This window comes from Triticum aestivum, chromosome 6B, assembly GCF_018294505.1.
Source record: "Triticum aestivum cultivar Chinese Spring chromosome 6B, IWGSC CS RefSeq v2.1, whole genome shotgun sequence".
NCBI lineage: Eukaryota > Viridiplantae > Streptophyta > Magnoliopsida > Poales > Poaceae > Triticum > Triticum aestivum.
In genome coordinates this window covers 659953613-659978164 of record NC_057810.1, presented here as the reverse complement: position 1 = coordinate 659978164, position 24552 = coordinate 659953613, and the positions used below count along the sequence as shown (strand labels likewise).

Here is a 24552-nt window from a genome sequence, read left to right as displayed (position 1 = left end):
GTACGTACGACAACAACCTTAGGAAATGGTCCACCAATGCAGTTTCGGTCTTCCATCGCAATTGTACTGACGAGGGAATGCTGAATGCCCTCAGTCGTCGTCGCATACAGAGCTTCACGGAATTGTCACAGGTACTGCAAGTACTGCGCAATGGAAAGCACATGGAAGGCCCAGAAAACTCAACTGGAGCCCGCTGCCTTTAAGCAGTATGCGGCCCGGACTAAACTTATGCACCCTAGTGGGACATCCGATCATCAGTCTGTTGGCAGAGAAGATAAACCCTTTACGGGATATAGATCTATTCTTGACGAACACCTGGACAAGCCCTGTCCGATACATGCGAATCCCGAGCATAGACCCAACCCTTAGCCTTCGAGCATGTTGGGTACTACGGCAGGTAGCAAAGAGTGGAGAGGCCATCCTCGCCACCATCACTCTAGGAAATACTCCCTGGAGAGGAACGATTTCAACATCCTCACGGTCTTCGAGACCTTTTCTTCAAATAATCGGAGAAAAAGGGCACTCCGCGACCTCGCTGAAGTCCACCAAGTTACCATAATAAGCCCATGGAACGACACGGCAATCACCGCTGAAGAAGAACCAAAGGCTCAGACAGTCCGAGCACTAGCCACCCTAGTCCTAACCCCCATTGTGGACGTTTTTCGGCTTGCTAAAGGGCTCATTGACGGCGGCAATGGGCTTAACCTCATTTATGAAGATACGCTCGACAAAATGCAGATTGACAGAACACGCATCGAGCAAAGCAATACCACTTTGTGCGGTATCATCCCTAGTCGTGAAGCACGATGCTCTGGGAGAATTACATTGGATGTGGTGTTCGGCACGCCCAAAAACTACAGGTCCAAAGAGTTTCTCTTTCATGTGGTCCCCTTCAACAGTGGGTATCACGCCATCACTGGAAGGGATGCCTTCTCACGCTTCCAAGCTATACCCCATTACAGGTATATGAAGCATAAAATGCACGGACCCAATAGAATCATCACAATCTCGAGCAACCTGGACAAAGCACTTCGCGCCAAAAACAAAACTGCATCCTTGGCTGTCGAGGCGTTATCCGAAACCCTAGCGGCCGAAGAACTGACCACCTTACGGTCTACGGTGGACAAGGACGACGTGATCCTCGACAAGCGACCTAAATCCACCTCTTTCAAGCTAGCAGAGGAAATAGTCAAATGTCAAGTGCACCCGACGGACCCCAACAAGACAATATCTATCGGAGCAGAGCTGGATCCGGCAGTGGATGCCACCTTACGCGCATTCTTGCATGAGAACTGGGATATTTTTGCTTGGCACCTTTCAGATATGTCGAGCATCCCACACAGGCTGGCCGAACACAGCCTAAACATAATTAAGGGGTTCAAACCCGTGAAGCAGACACTGTGGCGATTTTCTGAACCCAAGCGTCAAGCCATGAGAGAAGAGCTAGCCAAACTACTAGAAGCCAGGTTCATCAGGGGAATCAAACATCCAGATTGGTTAGCCAACTTGGTCATGGTACCAAAGAAGGACAAATCCTGACACCTTTGCGTTGACTTCAAAGACCTCAACAAGGCTTGCCTAAAAGACCCTTTCCCATTACCCCTCATTGACCAGATCATTGACGCAACTGCAGGACACGATTCATTGTGTTTCCTAGATGCCTATTCCAGATACCATCAGATTAAAATGAAGGAGTCAGATCAGGCTGCGACATCATTCATCACCCCTTACGAACCTTTCTGCTTCAACACTATGCCCTTCAGACTCAAAAACGCCGGGGCCACTTACCAACATATGATTCAAACATGCTTGGAAAAACAAATCGGCAAAATAGTCGAAGCATATGTGGACGACGTGGTCATCAAGACAAAACACATCGAAACACTAGTCGACCATCTTCGCCTCACTTTCAAAAACCTCTGGACATACGACATACGGCTCAATCCGGAGAAGTGTGTGTTCGGCATTGTCGGTTCTATATCTAGCATATCTCATAGTAGGGGTCCTAAGCTAGGCGTCTTGGAGCGATGGTAACACGGGCACATGATTTTATCTAGGTTCGGGCTCTCTCAAAGAGATAATACCCGACGTTCTGCTTTTGATTGTATTCACATGTGGTATAGTACAAAGTACATGTATCTACCACAAGATTGTTCTAATCAATATGAGATGTTCTATTGACTATCCTGGCCTCGGTTTATATAATGCACCAGAGTCCTAGGGTTTAGAGGAGTCCTCATCTTGGGCGTCAAGTCTAGTGGAATCCTCCTTCTATCCGTCATCGGCTACCCGAAGTGGCCCATAAGTGAACAGCCACGCCAGATCCAGCTGGTCGGGAGACGACGTGGTGAGTACCCCCTAGTCCAGGACACCATTAGTAGCCCCCTAAACCGGTCTTCAAGTTGGGGATGCTCCTCGATTCTTCTGAACAATTCTTCATCTTCGATCGTCGATCTTGAAAACTGGTTCAACAAATCTTCTTATCTTCGACCTTGAGGATCACCGAAGTGAATCTGAAGAGTTTACATGGAGGGTATCCGAGGATCCCCTTTATGTTTCCGTCCTTCATCATTGCCTTGTTATTTTCACGCCACACCTCGGGTTTGAAGTTATTCCCATGTGGCGGTGTCCTCTTGCATCTAAGCTCCAACGCCGGACTGCATCCGAGCTCCTACACCGGACTGTATCCGAGCTCGAACGCCGGAATGTATTTGAGGTGTCATAGATCACCTTGGTACGAAAAAGTTGAAGGAATTCATCCTAGTTTAATGCCGGAAATGCCCTATATGGACCCAGCCACTTGTATCTGAGCTGTGCAATTTATTTGCTGACGAGATGCATATAGCCAGTAGCCCTCAAGGCGTGTGTCGGCCTACAACCCGATATGCACATTAGAGGAGATAGTGATCGGCGGACGGGCCCTTGAGAGAGGGTTTTGAGAAGTCGCCACAATATATTAGCTTGATGCCGGATAAGTCCCAGATGGTATATATTGTTGTCCGAAGACACGTTTGCCCATAGCTCGGTCAAGCAGAACACTGAGCACTGTGAAACCTCTGCATTGAATAGGCAATGCAGTAGCCCCTGAACCACTAGTCGGGTGGCAATACCAGATCAGGGGATCGATGTGACCCTTTAATATTTGTAAATGATAAACCCAAAGCCCACTAGTCCCCAAGCCATAATGTGGGCACGGGTGGCCGAATTAAGGATCGATATCCGGAGTAAAATCACAAATTATGTGTAATGATTCTATGTATCCAAGTACTCTACATCATTAATGCTCGGATCCGCATTGTACAAAACTTTGTTAACAGACCATCGGCTTCAACCTCCTAGGCCAGTAGCCGAGGAGTGTTTGTCCTACTTTATAAAGCCTTTATGAGGGCAAAGATTTATGGCAAACAAGGCAATCCGGACATATGGTTTTATAAACAAAGGTACTCGGAGAGATATGTTATATTACTATTAACGTAAGAAATATCTTCCAAAGAAAATAGTCCCGCTATCGGTTCCTTTCTTTGGGTTGTCATGATGACCATGATCATGAAACCTCACATCCGGTCAATGTGGGAGAAAAATATTGAGGATTTAGTTCGGGGAAAGTTCCCGAACTCTATGGTCTAATGAACCAAAATTTTAACTTCCGTTGTTGCCGACCAATTATATTCTTTAAGAGGGCTAGCTTTCGGCTTCACCTAGTCTGAGGTACTAACTCAGGTGACCTAGTAGTAACAATCACAGAGGTGCTCCCTTTACCGCCTAGCCGAACAATCAGGAACGTAGGGGTAAGCACAAGAGCCAGGCAACCCAGCTTGACCAAAATCTTAAGTCAAATTGATGCATATTTATGGATTTATAACGATAATTACGGAAGGCAGCACTTGTATAATGAATACAAACGCTGATGATATATGTTTATTTTGACTCCGTTGCGACCGTTTATCATTTGAAAGTGGCCCATTGTCGGCTTCCACCCCTTTGTAGATGCTACGTAGGGTGTTTTCTGCAATGTCAAAACAACCCTTAACCAATGTCTCGGTGCCCGGAGGCGGTTGTGTTAGCAAAAACAAGGCAATCAGATATGCGGGATTTATAACTGTCACTTAGTCATAGGAGCTTAAAGTTGGAAGGCTAGCTACGAGCCCCCGGTTAGTGTTCGGCACTGACCGAAGTCTAGCCATTAACACTTCGGCCAATGTTATGAAAGGCCCATCATTTAACACGGGGTAATTAGTATCAATCTATAGTGTGACACCGTCATCGGATCGCTGACCAGTTTACGCCCATTGTGGCAGTCAGTTTTTAGCTTTCTGCACTGAGGTGCTTAACCATTCGAGCTGGAAGCACAATCGCAGTGGTTTTCCCTTTGCACACCTAGACGAACAAAGCCAAACGTAGGAGGCAAGCACAGGAGCTGGGCAACCCAACTATTGATCGAAGACACAATTCGAAACTGATGCATATAAAGCAATGCCCAAGAATGGTTTGTCGAGGACTCTATGGGGTACCTTGGTTTTGGTGGGTTTGGTTGTAGTCTTAGCCCCACGTTAATATTGCCAATGCTTTAAAGGCGTCTGGCGTTGCACTGCTCGGGAACTAGTCCCATGCAGCGTGTGTTTTGTCAATGCCAAGGTGTATTTCGGCGGGAAAGATGCCAAGCTGTGGGTCAAAAAAGATCTCTCGAGCTGAATTATTATGTAGGGCACCTCGGTCATGAGGATGTCCCGCTTCCTGAAAGAAAAGCATACAAATAGCTAAAAAGTGCCATAAGCTCGAAAAGCCAAAAGCTTATGTAAAAGCTTGATGTCCGGACTAAATCAAGATTTTTGATGCCAATCTGAAAATTGGACTTAAAAAAAATTGTTCTTTCGTCGTGCTCTGATACATCCGATTTCTAGACATCAAGAAGGTTAGCCTTCGTCTTCAACCTCCTTATCTCGAAGGCGGAGTGCTTCTCAAAGGCCAGTTTGACGAACAAAACTCAATCAGCTTTAGAGAGAGAGAGAGAGAGACCAGGCCATCTGGCTATTGACCGTATACTCGAGTCAATAAAGGAGTGGTAGAAAAAGACTTTGCAACGACTTAGAAGAAAACAATTATTATAAAATGGCTCATATAAATTTTAAGAGCACCCAGTTAACATGGGAAAAGGGAGTTTCTTTTAACAAACAACGTATGTGAGCATGGTTGAACTGAACACAAATTAAAAATTTAAAACTTGGCGCATGAAAGCGACTTAGTTGGTTAATGTGTTCGGCTTTGATGACGCGGTCCGAGCTTGATGCGGGACAAAGTTCTGGTCCCCAGGCCAGTCCCGAGGTGGTCGATCGAAGAGCTCGGCACTCCAAAATTACGACACAACACGACCGTGTGGCAAGGTGAAGCCCCAATCTAGTCGAGGTGACGGGGCAGAAAGGCGGGTTATACCCAAGCCCCGACATCACGCCAAGGCAACTGCGTGATGTAGTCGAAGCCGATTACTCGCACACAGAAAATAGTGCAAGCCAATTGTAACGCCCCGGATACAACTTTCCATATTCGTAACTCCAACTCTTGCCTTTTCCGGAGATGCGATATGATATTTCCTTCGTGGTTGGTTTTTATCTGCTGTTTTGCATTTTGTTCTTGTTATGCATCTCATCTCATGTCATCATCTGCACTTCATCTGCATTTCATCTGCATGTTTTTCAAAACATGCATCCGTTGGGGTTCCGCCGGTTCTCTCCGTTGTCCGTTCCGAGCCCAGACACACTTGCACGCGCCCGCGGCACCTCCGAAATATTATTTTATAAGTGGCATAAAAATGTTCTCGGAATGGGTTGCAACTTGTCGTGCGGTCTTATTATAGTGTAGACAGGCCGCCTGTCAAGTTTCGTCGCATTCGAAGTCCGTTTGTTAGCCCAACCGTTAAAGTTACAGCCGGTCTATCGTCGGACGTTTTCGGTCTCCGAAAACTGCTGCCGGGCCTCTCTCCCTCTTCTCTCCTGCAGCCCATGGTCTCTACACAGCCCACTAATCCCTCCCGCAGCTCACTAACCTCCCCTCTCTGTCCGGAGCGCACGATCGCGATCGGAGGGCTCCGAAAGCCCCCAAAAACCCCCTAACCCTAGCCCCTAGCCTATTTAAGCACACCCACATGCCATTTTTGGCCTTTCCTTTCCTCCTCCTCGAAATCCTCGCCCCCAATCACCACCAGCCACCTTCTAGCCGTCGCCTCCTCCTTGGATCTGCCGCCAACCACCTCTCCCTGCCACTTGTCGCATCGCCATTGGCCCGCGCCGCCGCAGCCACCGCTCTCGGCCTCTCCCGCAGCGCCACCTGGCTTCCCCGCGCCCCCATCGGCCCGAGCCCGCGCGCGGCCCGCGCAAGCCCATCTGGGCCCAGGTCGGCCCGACCCCGTGCCACCGCGCGCCCCCACACGTCCCGATCCGGAGCTTCCCCGCCGCCTCGCCAACTCCCCCGTCGCTAGCTCCCGCCTCAACGCCGGCCACCGGGGCGCCCCGCCGGCGACCTTCAGGCCAGAGCCTCGCCGTCCCTGCTCCCTCTTCCACTTCTTTCCTCCTCCTCTAACCTCCCTCTGCCCGCCGGGCCTCGCCGCCGCCATGGGAGCCGAACCCCTCTGCGCCCCGACCCGCGACCCTCCGACCGCCGACGACGCCGGATCTGGGATCCCCGAGGCCGGATCTGCCCGTTCCCGAGCTCGGGGGCCCCGCCGGACCACCCTCCTGCCGTCCCTGTTGAGGATCGCTGCCGCCGTCCCTGCACCCTACCCGTGCACGAGCAGGGCGACGACCGGCTTCCCCTCCGCGTGGGCCATGGCCCAGCTGCAGCCCAGGCCGAGCCGCGGTCAGCGACCGGCCCAGCCGGCCTCCCCTCCCGCGGCCCAGCTCTGCCAGGCCTCCTACACCGACTGGGCCGAGCCCATGGGTGAGGCCCCCAACCCCTCCAGATTCGGCCTATTGCTATTTTTTTCATGTCTAGCGATTTAATCATTATCCAGTGTATTATCAGTTTTATAGAAAACCCCCTAGGTTTCATGCATTAATAACGTCTTAACCGTGCATCGGATTAAAATGTTTTATATATGTAAAATGCTTAGAATTTCATCTAGTTTCATAATATGTCATTTTCACCCATGTTAAAAATGTTTAAAATGATGGTTGTATTTATTTTGCATAATGCCATGTTAAAAGGCTTTATTTCATAACTAAATAACCGTAGCTCCATTTTATATAAACTTTATATGTAAATGGGGTGGAAAAATGCCTAGTTTAACATGGTCCACTTTATTTTCCTGTTTAGCAAACATAAAATTGTGTTTAGGGCAGAACATCACCAAATCTAAAATATGCACATGGGGATTTTCCGGAATTGTTGTTTGTTGTTCCGGCCTCATTTAAACTTGTCTAGATAGGTAGTTTTTCTCGTGCTTCACCCCTTGCCATGTTTAATAACATTTAATATTATTTGGTAGCTTAAACGAGAGAGAACTAAATATTTGATGTGGTGTTTTGTTAATATGCAACTCGTTGCATATTGATCTCCACTTAACTTGTAGTATTGTTTGGTTGCCTTTGCCATGCCATGCCTTATTAAACCGGACATGCATCATACTTGTTTGTGCATCATGCCATGTTCATTCTTGTGCATTTACCATGTTGTTTGTTTCTTTCCGGTGTTGCTTCTTAGTTCCGGTAATGTTGTGTTCGTGAGGATTCGTTCGACTGCTCCCGTTCGTCTTCTTCATGGACTCGTTCTTCTTCCTAGCGGGATTTCAGGCAAGATGACCGCTACCCTGGATCTCACTACTATCATTGCTATGCTAGTTGCTTCGTTCTATCGTTATGCTGCGCTACCTATTACCTGTCTATCAAGCCATCCCAAATTGCCATGTCAGCCTCTAACCTTTGACACCTTTCCTATGCAAACCATTGCTTGGCTATGTTACCGCTTTGCTCAGCCCTCTTATAGCGTTGCTAGTTGCAGGTGAAGTTGAAGATTGCTCCATGGTGGATAGGATTTTGGTTGGGATATCATAATATCTCTTATATTATTAATGCATCTATATACTTGGTAAAGGGTGGAAGGCTCGGCCTTATGCCTGGTGTTTTGTTCCACTCTTGCTACCCTAGTTTCCGTCATACCGGTGTTATGTTCCCGGATTTTGCGTTCCTTACGCGGTCGGGTGATTTATGGGACCCCTTGACAGTTCGCTTTGAATAAAACTCCTCCAGCAAGGCCCAACCTTGGTTTTACCATTTGCCTCACCACCACCTATATTTTCCCTTGGGAGTAATTAACCCAAGGGTCATCTTTATTTTAGCCCCCCCGGGCCAGTGCTTGTCTAAGTGTTGGTTTGAACCGGGCAGACTGCGGGGCCACCTCGGAGCAACTCGAGGGCTGGTTTTACTCGTAGGCTGACCTATCCGGTGTTGCCCTGAGAACGAGATATGCGCAGCTCCTATCGGGATTGTCGGCGCATCGGGCGGCTTTGCTGGTCTTGTTTTACCATTGTCGAAATGTCTTGTAAACTGGGATCCCGAGTCTGATCGGGTCTTCCTGGGAGAAGGTCTATTCCTTCGTTGATCGCGAGAGCTTGTCATGGGCTAAGTTGGGACACCCCTGCAGGGTATAATCTTTCGAAAGCCGTGCCTGCGGTTATAGGCAGATGTGAATTTGTTAATGTCCGGTTGTAGATAACTTGACACCAGATCGAATTAAAACGCATCAACCGCGTGTTTAGCCGTGATGGTCTCTTTTTGGTGGAGTCCGGGAAGTGAACACGGTTTCTAGGTTATGTTTGACGTAAGTAGGAGTTCAGGATCACTTCTTGATCATTGCTAGTTGACGACCGTTCCGCTTGCTCTCTTCTCGCTCTTATTTGTGTATGTTAGCCACCATATATGCTTAGTCGCTGCTGCAGCCTCACCACTTTACCCCTTCCTTTCCCTTTAAGCTTTGCTAGTCTTGATACCCATGGTAATGGGATTGCTGAGTCCTCGTGGCTCACAGATTACTACAACAACTGTTGCAGGTACAGGTTATGTGATGATCATGACGCGAGAGCGATGCTTGCTTGCGTTGAGTTCTTCTTCTGCTTCTGCTTCGATCAGGGGATAGGTTCCAGGTCGGCAGCCTGGGCTAGCAGGGTGGATGTCATTTGAGTTTCTGTTTGTGATTCATCCATAGACGGATGATGCTCTTATGTATTGTAATGTTGTATTCGTGTGGCATTGTATGCCTTATGTATGTATCCCCATATATTATGTAATGTTGATGTAATGATATCCACCTTGCAAAAGCGTTTCAATATGCGGGTCTATCCTTGGTGGGACCTTCGAGTTCCTTTTGGATAGGGTCGCATATTGGGCGTGACAAGTTGGTAATCAGAGCCTCGACCGACCTTAGGAGCCCCCTTGATTGTTGGCCGTTGTTGAGTCTAGAAGAAAACTATTTTGAGTCTAAGGATTATATATATCGGAGAGTAGGATTCTTTTTACTCCTCAGCCCCTTCGTCGCTCTGGTGAGGACTCCTGACGTAGATGTTTTAACTTTCCTCTCCTCAAATTTCACTAAATTTTTTTTAGGATCACGCGGGTATCTTGGAATCGTTCCGATGGTTTTGTGACGAGAACATTTATCTTGGTGCCTCCTGTCTATTATGTGGCTTTGACCCGGGGAGTTGAGCTCCGAGGTGTTGTCGTCACAATTTTATCGTTGCAGTTCTGGAATACCTGAGTTTTGCCGACATCGAAAATCTCTTTTATGCAGTTGTTGGTGAGATAACCTCGACGTCACCCAGTACTGGGGAGTTCGGGAGTATTGCCATAACTCGTATAACGGATGCTTTTCGAAGGTTGAGGTACACGATTTCCGAAGGTTTCTTGGTTATGTGTTGACGGATGGATACAGCTGGATGTAGGTATTGTTAGTTTGGGTGAGATATATTGCTTCCCCTGTATCCCCAACACCAGATTGCATAACCAGAAAGTTTCGGGAGTTTTATAGGTGGGAATTCAAGTAGTTCCTAGAATATCTTTTCGAAAGATGCATGATATGAGATTGGGGTTCGACGTCTAGTGGTCCGCCTTTCCATGGTCGTTTATACAGTGGTCTCGTTGTGTCTTAAAGAACCCTTGGCTATGCTGGATCGGGGACACTTCGTATGTCATGTGCACTGCCTTGTACATGATGGTGTTGTACACTCGAGCCCGTGTGGGCCCCACCACGAAAACTTCGGACGAAATCTCTATCATATGTTTGTTCCAGCTTATTCTGCAAGCCAAATCCTTTGTTCTGTTTTATTTGTGGTATTCGAGTTGCTACGAAGTCAAATGTTGAATCCATACCTTTCAAGCGGTGTTCTCATATTTCTATGGGAGTGCTAATCCTTATTGACCATCGAGATTGTCAAGTCAATTCTTTTTCAACCGGTGTGCTTCTCTTCAAGTGGATCCGATCATTTTCAACATTTGCGAGATCAATTCTATGTTTTCTCAACGGTGTTTGTTCCATCTTCTCCAAGTTGCCTTTGTTTTCCCGCCCTCCCACCCTTTTTCTTCAAGGACTCAGATTTCTTAATCATGTATCCTTTTATTAATGGGAAGTTTCTCCATTCTTTTCCCGTCAATGTTCTTATCTGCTGATTCTCGGGAAGATACTAAGGCAGTTTTAAGTTCATCATTCTTCATCCCTTTTTCTTCTCCGGTGGATCCATTTCAAGCTTTCAGTGTTGATCATATTCTTTTCCTCGTGTCAAATGCTTTCTCATGCCGGTGCACCTCTCAATCACTCACCTCTTGCTATTCATTTGTTCTGGAGTGTTGAATATATCTCGGAAGACTTGTGTTTCCATTCTCAATCCGTTCAAGATATTTCGAGGTTGTTATCTCATTCAAGTCATTTAATTCAACCGGTGCAATCCCCCCTTTCAATCAATTGTTCAACGATGTTTCTTTCGAGTGGGCCCTAACCCACAGGTCTTTTCCCAGGATCTTACCTGACTCTTCTAATCCCCCCGGAGCCATTCTCAAATTCATTTCCAAGTTTGACGTAAGAATGAATTATCATTAGTCATATGTCTTTCTCAAAGATCTTTCAAATTCTTTTCATTGTTGGCTCAACCCCCTTCGCTTTTCATTCTCCCGGAGTATCTCAACAATTGTCATGGTGGTTCTCATCATCATTCTCAACATTTGAAGACCGAAGAAGAGTTTTTCCTCTAAATCTTGGCCATTCTCTTGAAGATTCATGGTTCTAGCTTGATGCCATCCTCTCATAATTGTTTTCGATTGTGAGAATTTTTTTTCATCCATCGAAGCAATTCAAGAGACTTTTCAGATTGATTCTTCGTAGCCCATCATCTCAGAATTATTCATTCAAGCTTTCAGCTCTCGTTCTCCAAATCTTACCGGTGCATCATTCAAATACCTTCTAATTAGTTCATGATTTCTTTGTTCTCATGTATCTAAATACCCTCAAGTATCTTCATTCGTTTTCCAATTCTTCCCGGTGTTTCTTTATCTTTTCTTCGTTCATTTTCAATTCTTACAGTGGTTCGTTCAAGATTCCTCTTCCTTTGTTATCATATCAATTCATTCATTGTTAACAAATCCAACCGGTGGTTCCATCAATACCTTCTCAAGTTTGCGCTATATCTCTCTTAATCCATCCTTTCTACGAGAATAAGTAGTATGCCAAATCCGTTGCTTGTCATCAATTTAAATTGGTGAAGGATATGCATGACATAATTCTTATTCTTGTTTCATCCAAGTGATTAATTCCTTCTTCCGGAGATTGTTCATGATGAAGTAATTCTTGGTTCTAGTATTCATCTTTTCTTTCCGGAGTTCCAAGTTTTCTCGGGTATATCATCGCAAAGCTCCATCTAAATCATTGCAAGGGTTCACCTTGTGTTTTCAACCTCTCTTTCTTTCTATCATCCTTTTATTACCGGAGTTCTTCATGGAGCCTCTACATGATGGTTCATCAAGGATTTAATTTCTTCTCGAAGTGTTCATCGAGATTCTTTTCAGAGGAGTTCAAGTATTCTTCATCTTGCATTCTGAAGTGCAATTCTTTCTACCTTATCTTTTGTGGTTGTGTTATATCACTCTTGACAATTTCCTTCATGTTTCATGATTCACATGTTGTCAAGAATGAGGTATCTTAAATCCATCAATCTTTTGTTGGAGTTATCTTGGGTTATATTTCACCTAAAGCCTTCCACTGGGAATGTTGCTATTTGTGGTGCTTATCAATGATCCAAGTTATCTCTTTATCATCTTTGTGGAAGAGGTTTTTCATCTCTTCATTGTTCTCAAGCAAGCAATTGTTTCCGTTAGTGGCCGGTTGTCACCTCATAATTTTGGGATGTTTTCCATAAGCCCACTACAAGCTTATTCCTTTCGTTGTTGGTTTTCCAACAACTCCGTTCAATCCTTCTTTGCAAGGATGCTTTCCAAGTTCATTTGTGGCAGAAATTGTCATTTTCTTCTCCGCCCCTTTATCCCAACAATCTAGCTTCTATTCTTTCGTTCCGAAGGCATTGTGATGTTGCTCTTTTCACTCATCATCTTGCTTTGGCAAGATCATGTTCTTCTCCTTGCTTCTCCATTTAACCGGAGTGTGGTGTCATCTCTTCAAGTTCTTTTCATATTATCAAGTTTTGCCTATCGTTTCAATCGGAGTGCTGTCTGAAATCCTTCTTACCCCTTGTGCCATTCCTTCAATAGTTCCGGAGGCAGTGTGTTGTTGATTTCATCAAGTATCTTCCCATCTTCTCAAGTTCATGTTATATTCCTTCCATGTTCAACCGGAGTGCTGCCCAAATTCTTCCTCTCTCATCTTGTTTTAACCGGAGTGGTTTCGAATTCTATCTTGTCCATTAAACTCTTGATTCATGTCTCTGCAACCTTCAAGTTCCCGTAATGTTCCTCGTTCCTCTTTTCTAACGGATTGTTTGCAATCTCGTTCATCTCTAATTGCTCAACCTCTCAAGGTTCGTGGTTTCACTCATTGGTCGAAGAAGCAACTTAGTTTTACCGCTTATCTTCCTCTTCCTTTTCCCTCCGGTGTGATCCTAGATCTCGGGACGAGATCCTCTCGTAGTGGTGGAGTGTTGTAATGCCCCGGATACAACTTTCCATATTCGTAACTCCAACTCTTGCCTTTTCCGGAGATGCGATATGATATTTCCTTCGTGGTTGGGTTTTATCTGTTGTTTTGCATTTTGTTCTTGTTATGCATCTCATCTCATGTCATCATCTGCACTTCATCTGCATTTCATCTGCATGTTTTTCAAAACTTGCATCCGTTGGGGTTCCGCCGGTTCTCTCCGTTGTCCGTTCCGAGCCCAGACACACTTGCACGCGCCCGCGGCACCTCTGAAATATTATTTTATAAGTGGCATAAAAATGTTCTTGGAATGGGTTGCAACTTGTCGTGCGGTCTTATTATAGTGTAGACAGGTCACATGTCATGTTTTGTCGCATTCGGAGTCCGTTTGTTAGCCCAACCATTAAAGTTACAGCCGCACTATAGCCGGTCTATCGTCGGACGTTTTCGGTCTCCGGAAACTGCTGCCGGGCCTCTCTCCCTCTTCTCTCCTACAGCCCATGGTCTCTACACAGCCCACTAATTCCTCCGGCAGCCCACTAACGTCCCCTCTCTGTCTGGAGCACACGATCGCGATCGGAGGGCTCCGAAAGCCCCCAAAAACCCACTAACCCTAGCCCCTAGCCTATTTAAGCACACCCACATGCCATTTTTGGCCTTTCCCTTCCTCCTCCTCGAAATCCGCGCCCCCAATCACCACCAGCCACCTTCCAGCCGCCGCCTCCTCCTCGGATCCGCCGCCGACCACCTCTCCCTGCCACTTGTCGCATCGCCATTGGCCCGCGCCGCCGCAGCCACCGCTCTCGGCCTCTCCTGCAGCGCCACCTGGCTTCCCCGCGCCCCCATCGGCCCGAGCCCGCGCGCGGCCCGCACAAGCCCATCTGGGCCCGGGTCAGCCCGACCCCGCGCCCCCGCTCGCCCCGATCCGGAGCTTCCCCGCCGCCTCGCCAACTCCCCCGTCGCCAGCTCCCGCCTCAACGCCGGCCACCAGGGCGCCCCGCCGGCGACCTTCAGGCCAGAGCCTTGTCGTCCCTGCTCCCTCTTCCACTTCTTTCCTCCTCCTCTAACCTCCCTCTGCTCGCAGGGCCTCGCCGCCACCATGGGAGCCGAACCCCTCTGCGCCCTGACCCGCGATCCTCCGACCGCCGACGACGCCGGATCTAGGATCCCCGAGGCCGGATCTGCCCGTTCCCGACCTCGGGGGCCTCGCCGGACCACCCCCCCTGCCGTCCCCATTGAGGATCGCTGCCGCCGTCCCTGCACCCTGCCCGTGCGCGAGCAGGGCGATGACCGGCTTCCCCTCCGCGTGGGCCATGGCCCAGCTGCAGCCCAGGCCCAGCCGCGGTCAGCGACCGGCCCAGCCGGCCTCCCCTCCCGCGGCCCAACTCTGCCAGGCCTCCTACACCGACTGGGCCGAGCCCATGGGTGAGGCCCCCAGCCCCTCCAGATTCGGCCTGTTGCTATTTTTTTCCTGTCCAGCGATTTAATCATTATACAGTGTATTATCAGTTTTATAGAAAACCCCCTAGATTTCATGCATTAATAACGTCTTAACCGTGCATCAGATTAAAATGTTTTATATATGTGAAATGCTTAGAATTTCATCTAGTTTCATAATATGTCATTTTCACCCATGTTAAAGATGTTTAAAATGCTGGTTGTATTTATTTTGCATAATGCCATGTTAAAATGCTTTATTTCATAACTAAATAACCGTAGCTCCATTTTAAATAAACTTTATATGTAAATGGGGTGGAAAAATGCCTAGTTTAACATGGTCCACTTTATTTTCCTGTTTAACAAACATAAAATTATGTTTAGGGCAGAACAGGACCAAATCTAAAATATGCACATGGAGATTTTCCGGAATTGTTGTTTGTTGTTCCGGCCTCATTTAAACTTGTCTAGATAGGTAGTTTTTCTCGTGCTTCACCCCTTGCCATGTTTAATAACATTTAATATTGTTTGGTAGCTTAAACGAGAGAGAACTAAATATTTGATGTGGTGTTTTGTTAATATGCAACTCGTTGCATATTGATCTCCACTTAACTTGTAGTATTGTTTGGTTGCCTTTGCCATGCCATGCCTTATTAAACCGGACATGCATCATACTTGTTTGTGCATCATGCCATGTTCATTCTTGTGCATTTACCATGTTGTTTGTTTCTTTCCGGTGTTGCTTCTTAGTTCCGGTAATGTTGTGTTCGTGAGGATTCGTTCGACTGCTCCCATTCGTCTTCTTCATGGACTCGTTCTTCTTCCTAGCGGGATTTCAGGCAAGATGACCGCTACCCTGGATCTCACTACTATCATTGCTATGCTAGTTGCTTCGTTCTATCGCTATGCTGCGCTACCTATTACCTGTTTATCAAGCCATCCCAAATTGCCATGTCAGCCTCTAACCTTTGACACCTTTCCTATGCAAACCATTGCTTGGCTATGTTACCGCTTTGCTCAGCCCTCTTATAGCGTTGCTAGTTGCAGGTGAAGTTGAAGATTGCTCCATGGTGGACAGGATTTTGGTTGGGATATCACAATATCTCTTATATTATTAATGCATCTATATACTAGGTAAAGGGTGGAAGGCTCGGCCTTATGCCTGGTGTTTTGTTCCACTTTTTCCACCCTAGTTTCCGTCATACCGGTGTTATGTTCCCAGATTTTGCGTTCCTTACGCGGTCGGGTGATTTATGGGACCCCCTTGACAGTTCGCTTTGAATAAAACTCCTCCAGCAAGGCCCAACCTTGGTTTTACCATTTGCCTCACCACCACCTATATTTTCTCTTGGGAGTAATTAATCCAAGGGTCATCTTTATTTTAGCCCCCCCCCCCGGGCCAGTGCTTGTCTAAGTGTTGGTCCGAACCAGGCAGACTGCGGGGCCACCTCGGGGCAACTCGAGGGCTGGTTTTACTCGTAGGTTGACCTATCCGGTGTTGCCCTGAGAACGAGATATGCACAGCTCCTATCGGGATTGTCGGCGCATCGGGCGGCTTTGCTGGTCTTGTTTTACCATTATCGAAATGTCTTGTAAACCGGGATTTCGAGTCTGATCGGGTCTTCCTGGGAGAAGGTCTATTCCTTCGTTGATCGCGAGAGCTTGTCATGGGCTAAGTTGGGACAACCCTGCATGGGTATAATCTTTCGAAAGCCGTGCCTGCAGTTATAAGCAGATGGGAATTTGTTAATGTTCGGTTGTAGATAACTTGACACCAGATCCGAATTAAAACACATCAACCGCGTGTGTAGCCGTGATGGTCTCTTTTCAGTGGAGTCCGGGAAGTGAACACGGTTTCTGGGTTATGTTTGACGTAAGTAGGAGTTCAGGATCACTTCTTGATCATTGCTAGTTGACGACCGTTCCGCTTGCTCTCTTCTCGCTCTTATTTGCGTATGTTAGCCACCATATATGCTTAGTCGCTGATGCAGCCTCACCACTTTACCCCTTCCTTTCCCTTTAAGCTTTGCTAGTCTTGATACCCATGGTAATGGGATTGCTGAGTCCTCGTGACTCACAGATTACTACAACAACAGTTGCAGGTACATGTTATGCGATGATCATGACGCGAGAGCGATGCTTGCTTGCGTTGAGTTCTTCTTCTGCTTCTGCTTCGATCAGGGGATAGGTTCCAGGTCGGCAGTCTGGGCTAGCAGGGTGGATGTCGTTTGAGTTTCTGTTTTTGATTCATCCGTAGATGGATGATGCTCTTATGTATTGTAATGTTGTATTCGTGTGGCATTGTATGCCTTATGTATGTATCCACATCTATTATGTAATGTTGATGTAATGATATCCACCTTGCAAAAGCGTTTCAATATGCGGGTCTATCCTTGGTGGGACCTTCGAGTTCCTTTTGGATAGGGTCGCATATTGGGCGTGACACCAATAATAATGATGATGATGATGATAAACATCTTTGCATATTAATTTTTTTCAAATATATTGTTTAAAGAAATAACGGCCTGGGGCGGTGACATCGCGCGGTTGACATTGACTTGGTGTGACACGGAGAAAACATCACGCTGGTCGAAAACAAGAGCTCGCAGGCGACCTCATTGTCACCATGCATTAACTGCCTGTATACAGAAAACGATACAGGTCGATGCAATAATTCCCAGGAGAAAAATGTACTGCGCTCTAAAAATAATTTGGACAGGTAGCACCTGGCAGTAATATAAGGGGCTGGCCAAATCAAAGATAGACGAAGCAAAGTCTGATTAAAAGTTGTCCGGCCGGACACATAGAGTTGGTCGGATCACAGGTAGGAAGCGACAAAGCCGTCCGCCAGACGATCTCCATACGAGAGAGTTGAGTTGATCTGTCAACCCTCGGGAGATGTGCTTCCTTAATGATCAATGGCACTTCAAAACAAATTTGCACCGTGATCAAACCTTGAAAATTGCAAAACAATTAGTTCCATGCATGCTGACGTACATGGAATACAAACTAATTATTAGAGTAGTTTATTTTCTCAAGGCTTAATTGAATTAGGAGGAGAGAGAGTGGAGTTGGATCTCCCTGATGATCTCCTAGTGCACATAGCAATTTTGGGGGAGAAAAGAGAGCTTTGAATAATCTGCCCACGTGAGACTCCGGCCACGTGCCAAGTTTGATTTTCTTGTCGGCTGCCGAACAGAACCTTACGTCTCAGGAAAACAGCAATACAGCCTAGAACTCTTCAGACGGCGACCATAGTGATCTACGTACATAAGACAGTGCAAACTGACAAAGTATATGTGGGTACAAATAATTTATGCACTATATTTTTAACTGAATAATATAACCTGACTTATTTGGATGACACGCGAAGTGACTGCTGATTCATAACGTGGCGCAGTGCATCAGGTCAGCCGGGTCATGGCCGAACAGTCCGCTGTATCACGGACATGAAAACAGCCAGGTTGCAAGGTCGGCACGACAGAGTGGCAGCACGGAGAGGCTAGCGCAAGGACGCGCGCTGAAGTGATGACATAACTTGGTTGGCACGAGCAGGACGATGATGTTGGCTCACCAAGGTGGCGGTGTCGTGCAGTCGAGGTCAACTCATTGCGGATCGTTGGCGTGGGACAATGAAGGCATGACGAAGTCCCAACTCGCATAGCAGTACAAATTCCAAACACGGTGTTCATCGGACCTTGAACAAAAAATAGGTTGGCCATCACGTAGGCCGTACTGCGACCTGCGTATACAAAAGACAATACAAACAGCAGGAAATATACTGGCACAAGCAATTTGAACAGTACAGATTGAGCAATAGGAACAATATCACCTATCTTTCTTTTGGCGTGTGCGTAGCTTGGTCTTCACAAGAAAGTACTTTAGTAAAGTAGTAGTAGTACGGCTTCCTGGATGGCCGCTGCCCGATCAAGAGTGTCCTTGACTCAATGGCACTAGCCATCCTCGGCCTGCACTCCTCTAGACCGACGCCGAGTACGATGCCTGCAGCCAATGCCCAACCAATCTTGGATGTACTCATCATTACAATCGGCCGCCGTCTTTTACTGATCTCTGGACCCCATTAAAATGCCATATGTGCATACGAGCACGCCACCCTAGAAAATTCTTTGGACTTTGATCTCACCTAAGTTTGTGAACCAAGTTTGCAAACCGGCAATAAAAAATTCCCACAAACTTGTATGGATCAGCTTTGATTGAAAAACTATCACCTGATCATTGATTTCCACTTCCTTCAAACCGTGACGATCACCTAGCAGGCTTTGAATGAAAGCACCACTGTCGGTTCGATATCCGGTGTATCTCGTAGTAGGAGTCCTAAGTTAGGCCTCTTGGAGCTATGGTAACACGGACACGGGATTTTACCCAGGTTCGGGCTCTCTCGAAGAGGTAATACCCTACGTCCTGTTTTTGATTGTATTCATACGGGGTGTAGTACAAAGTACAAGTATCTACCACGAGATTGTTCTAATGAATATGAGATGTTCTATTGAATAACTTGGCCTCGATTTATATAATGCACCAAAGGCCTAGGGTTTAGAGGAGTCTTCGTCTTGGGTGCCAATTCTTGTGGAATCCTCCTTGTGGCTGTCGGTGTACAAAAGCACGGGTTCTCCTTTTGACCCATTTACTTGTGCACGGGCAGTTAGAGCCATGCGCCACGGCCGCACATAGAAGGGCAAAGGAGGGGAGCCAGAGAGGAGTCAAAGGCACAAGACAATCAGCGCGATGACAAAGACCAAGATCACAAAGAGCAGATGGACGAAGCAGGTTCCCCTGGCAAGACCCTTGCCGGGGCAGCCTCAGTGGCCCCGGCAAGCCCCTTTGCCGGGGCAGTGATAACCTACAAGTATAGGGGATCGCAACAGTTTTCGAGGGTAGAGTATTCAACCCAAATTTATTGATTTGACACAAGGGGAGCCAAAGAATATTCTCAAGTATTAGCAGCTGAGTTGTCAATTCAACCACACTTGGAAACTTAGTATCTTCAGCAAAGTGTTTAGTAGCAAAGTAATATGATAGTGGTGGTAACGGTAACAAAAGTAAAGATAGCAAAAGTAATGTTTTTGGTATTTTGTAGTGATTGTAACAGTAGCAACGGAAAAGTAAATAAGCGAGAACCAGTATATGGAAAACTCGTAGGCACCGGATTAGCGATGGATAATTATGCCGGATGCGGTTCGTCATGTAACAGTCATAACATAGGGTGACACGGAACTAGCTCCAGTTCATCAATGTAATGTAGGCATGTATTCCGTATATAGTTATACGTGCTTATGGAAAAGAACTTGCATGACATCTTTTGTCCTACCCTCCCGTGGCAGCGGGGTCCTATTGGAAACTAATGGATATTAAGGCCTCCTTTTAATAGAGAACAAGAACAAAGCATTAGCACATAGTGAATATATGAACTCCTCAAACTATGGTCATCCCCGGGAGTGGTACCGATTATTGTCACTTCGGGGTTGCCGGATCATAACACATAGTAGGTGACTATAGATTTGCAAGATAGGATCTAGACCACACATATATTCATGAAAACATAATAGGTTCAGATCTGAAATCATGGCACTCGGGCCCTAGTGACAAGCATTAAGCATAGCAAAGTCATAGCAACGTCAATCTCAAAACATAATGGATACTAGGGATCAAACCCTAACAAAACTAACTCGATTACATGATAAATCTCATCCAACCATCACCGTCCAGCAAGCCTACATTGCAATTACTCACGCACGGCGGTGAGCATCATGAAATTGGTGATGGAGGATGGTTGATGATGACGACGGCGACGAATCCCCCTCTCCGGAGCCCCGAACGGACTCCAGATCATCCCACCCGAGAGAGATTAGGGTTTGGCGGCGGCTCCGTATCGTAAAACGCGATGATTTCTTCTCTTTGATTTTTTTTCTCCCCGAAAGCCAATATATGGAGTTGGAGTTGGCGTCGGAGGGCCACTAGGGGGCCCACGAGGTAGGGGGGCGCGCCCAGGGGGGAGCGCCCCCCACCCTCGTGGACAGGGTGTGGGCCCCCTATTCTTCATCTTTTGCGAGGATTTTTTTATTGTTTTTTCTAAGGTGTTCCGTGGAGTTTCAGGTCATTCCGAGAACTTCTATTTTCTGCACAAAAAACAGCACCATGGCAGTTCTGCTGAAAACAGCGACAGTCCGGGTTAGTTCCATTCAAATCATACAAGTTAGAGTCCAAAACAAGGGGAAAGTGTTTGGAAAAGTAGATACGACAGAGACGTATCAACTCCCCCAAGCTTAAACCCTTGCTTGTCCTCAAGCAATTCAGTTGACAAACTGAAAGAGAAAAAGAAAAACTTTTACAAACTCTGTTTGCTCTTGTTGTTGTAAACATGAAAAGCCAGCATTCTAGTTTCAGCCAATATTATGAACTAACCATACTCACAATAACATGAAGGTCTCACAATTACTCATATCAATAGCATAATCAGCTAGCGAGCCATAATAACAAAACTCGGATGACAACACTTTCTCAAAATAATCATAACATAATATAACGAAATGGTATCTCGCTAGCCCTTTCTAAGACCGCAAAACATAAATGCAAAGCACCTTTAAAGATCAAGGACTGACTAAACATTGTAATTCATGGTAAAAGAGATCCAGTCAAGCCATACCCAATATAAACCAATATTAATGAATGCAAACGACAGTGTGCTCTCCAGCGGATGCTTTTTAATAAGAAGGTTGATGACTCAACATAAAAGTAAATAGATAGGCCCTTCGCAGAGGGAAGCAGGGATTTGTAGAGGTGCCAAAGCTCGGTTTTAAAATAGAGATTGAATAACATTTTGAGCGGCATACTTTTGCTGTCAACGCAACAACTATGGGATGACGATATCTTCCATGCTACACAAATTATAGGCGGTTCCCAAACAGAATGGTAAAGTATATACTGCCCCTCCTCCACAAGCATCAATCCATGGCTTGCTCGAAACAACGAGTGCCTCCAACATCCAACGGGTCCCAGGGCGAGTTTTGTTTGCAGTTAGTTTGATCTAGTTTGCACAAAGCATGGGACTGGGCATCTCGAAGACCAGCCATTTTCTCGTGAATGAGGAGCGGAGTCCACTCCTCTTGAGAATAATCGCCTAACATGGAAGATAAGGGCAGCCCTAGTTGAAACATGAGCTGCTCGAGCATACAAAACAGAATTTCATTCGAAGGTTTGGAGTTTGGCACATACAAATTTACTTGGAACGGCAGGTAGATACCACATATAGGAAGGTATAGTGGACTCATATGGAACGACTTTGCGGTTTAAGGAGTTTGGATGCACAAGCAGTATTCCCGCTTAGTACAGGTGAAGGCTAGCAAAAGACTAGGAAGCGACCAACTAAGAGAGCGACAACAGTCGTAAACATGCACTAAAATTAATTTACACCGAATACAAGCATGAGTAGGATATATTCCACCATGAACATAAATATCATGAAGGGTATGTTGATTTGATTCAACTACATGCATGAACATGTGCCAAGTCTAGTCACTCAATTCATTTAAAGGAGGATATCATCCCATCATACCACATCATAATCATTCTAATAGCATGTTGGCCCGCAAGGTAAACCATTATAACTCATAGCTAATCAAGCATGGCACAAGCAACTATAATCTCTAAATGTCATTACAAATATGTTTACTTCATAATAGCTGAATCAGAAACGATGAATCATCATATTTACAAAAACAAGAGAGGTTGAGTTCATACCAGCTTTTCTCATCCTAATAAGTCCATCATCTATCATCATTATTGCCTTTCACTTGCACGACCGAACGAAGTGTATAATAATAAGAGTGCATGTGCATTGGACTAAGCTGGAATCTGCAAGCATTCAACTCAAGAGAGAAGAGAAGTAATATGGGCTCTAAGTTAAATAAACAATCATGCATATAAGAGCCACTAAGCATTTTCAATATGGTCTTGTCGACCCCCAAAGAAAGGAAAAGAAATAAAAACTATTTACACGGGAAAGTTCCCTACAAGCAAAAGAAGAACGGGAAATATTTCTGGGTTTTCATTTTAATTCTACTACAAGCATGGAAAGTAAACTAACTAATTTTTTTATTTTTCCTTAAAGTTTAACAAACACACAAGAAGAAAGCAGAAAAAGAAAGTTAAACTAACATGGATAATACAATGAAAGAGTATGAGCACCGACATCTAGCAATGGGTGTGTGTGAACATAAATGTAATGTCGGTGGGAAATACGTACTCCCCCAAGCTTAGGCTTTTGGCCTAAGTTGGTCTATTGCCAGGGATAGCCTAGCGGATACACTACTGGAATCAGGGAATTTGCCGTCTGCAAATTCTTTGCCGTCAGCTAGCGGACGGCAAAGACGTTCTTTGCCATCAGCTACCAAGAAGCTGACGGCAAACAAATGTTGGACGGCAAAGAAGGTCTTTGCCATCTGTCATTTCTTTGCCGTCCGCTGGTTGATGGCAAAGAATCTTTACCGTCCACTGGCTGACGGCAAAGAGGGAAGTGGCATCCACTAATGAAAAAACTAACGGCCACTTTCTTTGCTGTCTGCTAGCGGATGGCAAAGAGCCCGAAAGCAGACGGCAAAGAAAATAACCTAACGTATCTAACGGTCGCCCCCAGCACCCACCCACCCACGACCCACACAGCCTTGGGCCCCACCCACGATGCACACACGCCCAACCCACGCGCACACACACCCACGTTGGATCCCATCTCTCTCGTCTTTCTTGATCCCCTTTCTCCACCCCACGCCGCCACCAGATTTCGGCGATCCCCGCCGTTCCCCACCGCCCAGCTCTCCTCCCCGAGGTCACCTCTCCCTACTCACCATCTCCACTGACCGGTTTCTCTCCTCGCCCAGGAGAGTCCCGCCTCCTCGCCGCCAAGGCCGCCGCCGCCCGCCGCCTCGAGCGGCGCCGCCTCCTCCTCGAGCGCCGCGCCGTAGACCTCGCCTCCCGCGCCCTTGCCGCCCGCGCTGGCATCAACGCCACCCACGCGCGCCGCCTCGCCGTCGCCCGCGACATCAGCTCGACCAACGGCGAGATCGAGGACGCGCAGCAGAAGGCGGAGGAGTGGGACCGCTTCTACGAGTCCAAGAGGAAGGAGATGGAGGAGTTCCGGCCGTCATCTCCACAGCCTCCATCCACCCCGGCCGCAGCCACTTCTCAACCCCACGAGCAGCCTCCTGGCCTAGTTCCTCGTCACCGTCGTCCTCCCGGTCCCTGTCCACCTCCGCCTCCACCTGGTGGTCCCAGAGGCGACGATTCCCCGTCGCCTCGGCCGCCGTAGAGCTCTGCGAGGCCGCCACGGGTGGTGGAGACTCCATCCGCGTCATCGAGACGCCGCAGCCCAACTCAAGTGTTAGCCCCAACTTGATTCTGATGAATTGATGCTTGATTCTGATGGTCATGGTGTGCTGCTTTGCATGTTAAGTTCAGCGTGGAGGTGCCTTCCTTGATATGCAGAGCAGCGGGTTGCACTCGGACGACGCCGGGATCGGGGCTGCGGAAGCCAGGAAGGCCGACCTCATGGCTAAGAAGGCCAAGCTGGACGAGACCCTGGCTGCAGCCCGCCAGTTCAGAGCACTGCTTCGGCAGTAGCTCCAGAAAGCCTTCGCGTCACAGGTTAGGGATCAAAAGGCAGCACAAAACTGACTAGTTATGTGGTACAAGCAAAACGACATTCATTAGCTAGCTCATCAATCGCTTCGGATTAAGGATGCAATGCAAGTGTGTCGGGCTAATGGACAATAACATAGTAGTACAAATGTAGTGTTACTTTTAGGCAAATGTTGAGCAAATTTTGAACTAATGGATGAGTTTCGTGGGACGAAGCGGGCTGCCACTTGCACTCCTACTGATGAAACGAACTTCAAATGACTCTACATGTAGATACATGCTTTTTATTTCAGTCTTGTTTAGAGGAGGCCCCGGCGGCGTCGAGCTGCTGTTGCTGCGGGCACA

At 46.9% G+C, this 24552-nt stretch overlaps 1 protein-coding gene across 1 annotated transcript; it reads left to right on the top strand.

Annotated features, from left to right (window-relative positions):
- The first annotated feature begins 13762 nt into the window (after positions 1-13762).
- On the top strand, positions 13763-23949 carry LOC123139543 (vegetative cell wall protein gp1-like). The gene is made up of 2 exons (XM_044559328.1): positions 13763-14306; positions 23325-23949. Exons 1-2 carry the CDS (start codon positions 13763-13765, stop codon positions 23876-23878), a joined length of 1098 nt encoding a protein of 365 aa, XP_044415263.1. The 3' UTR covers positions 23879-23949.
- The last annotated feature ends 603 nt before the right edge of the window (positions 23950-24552 follow it).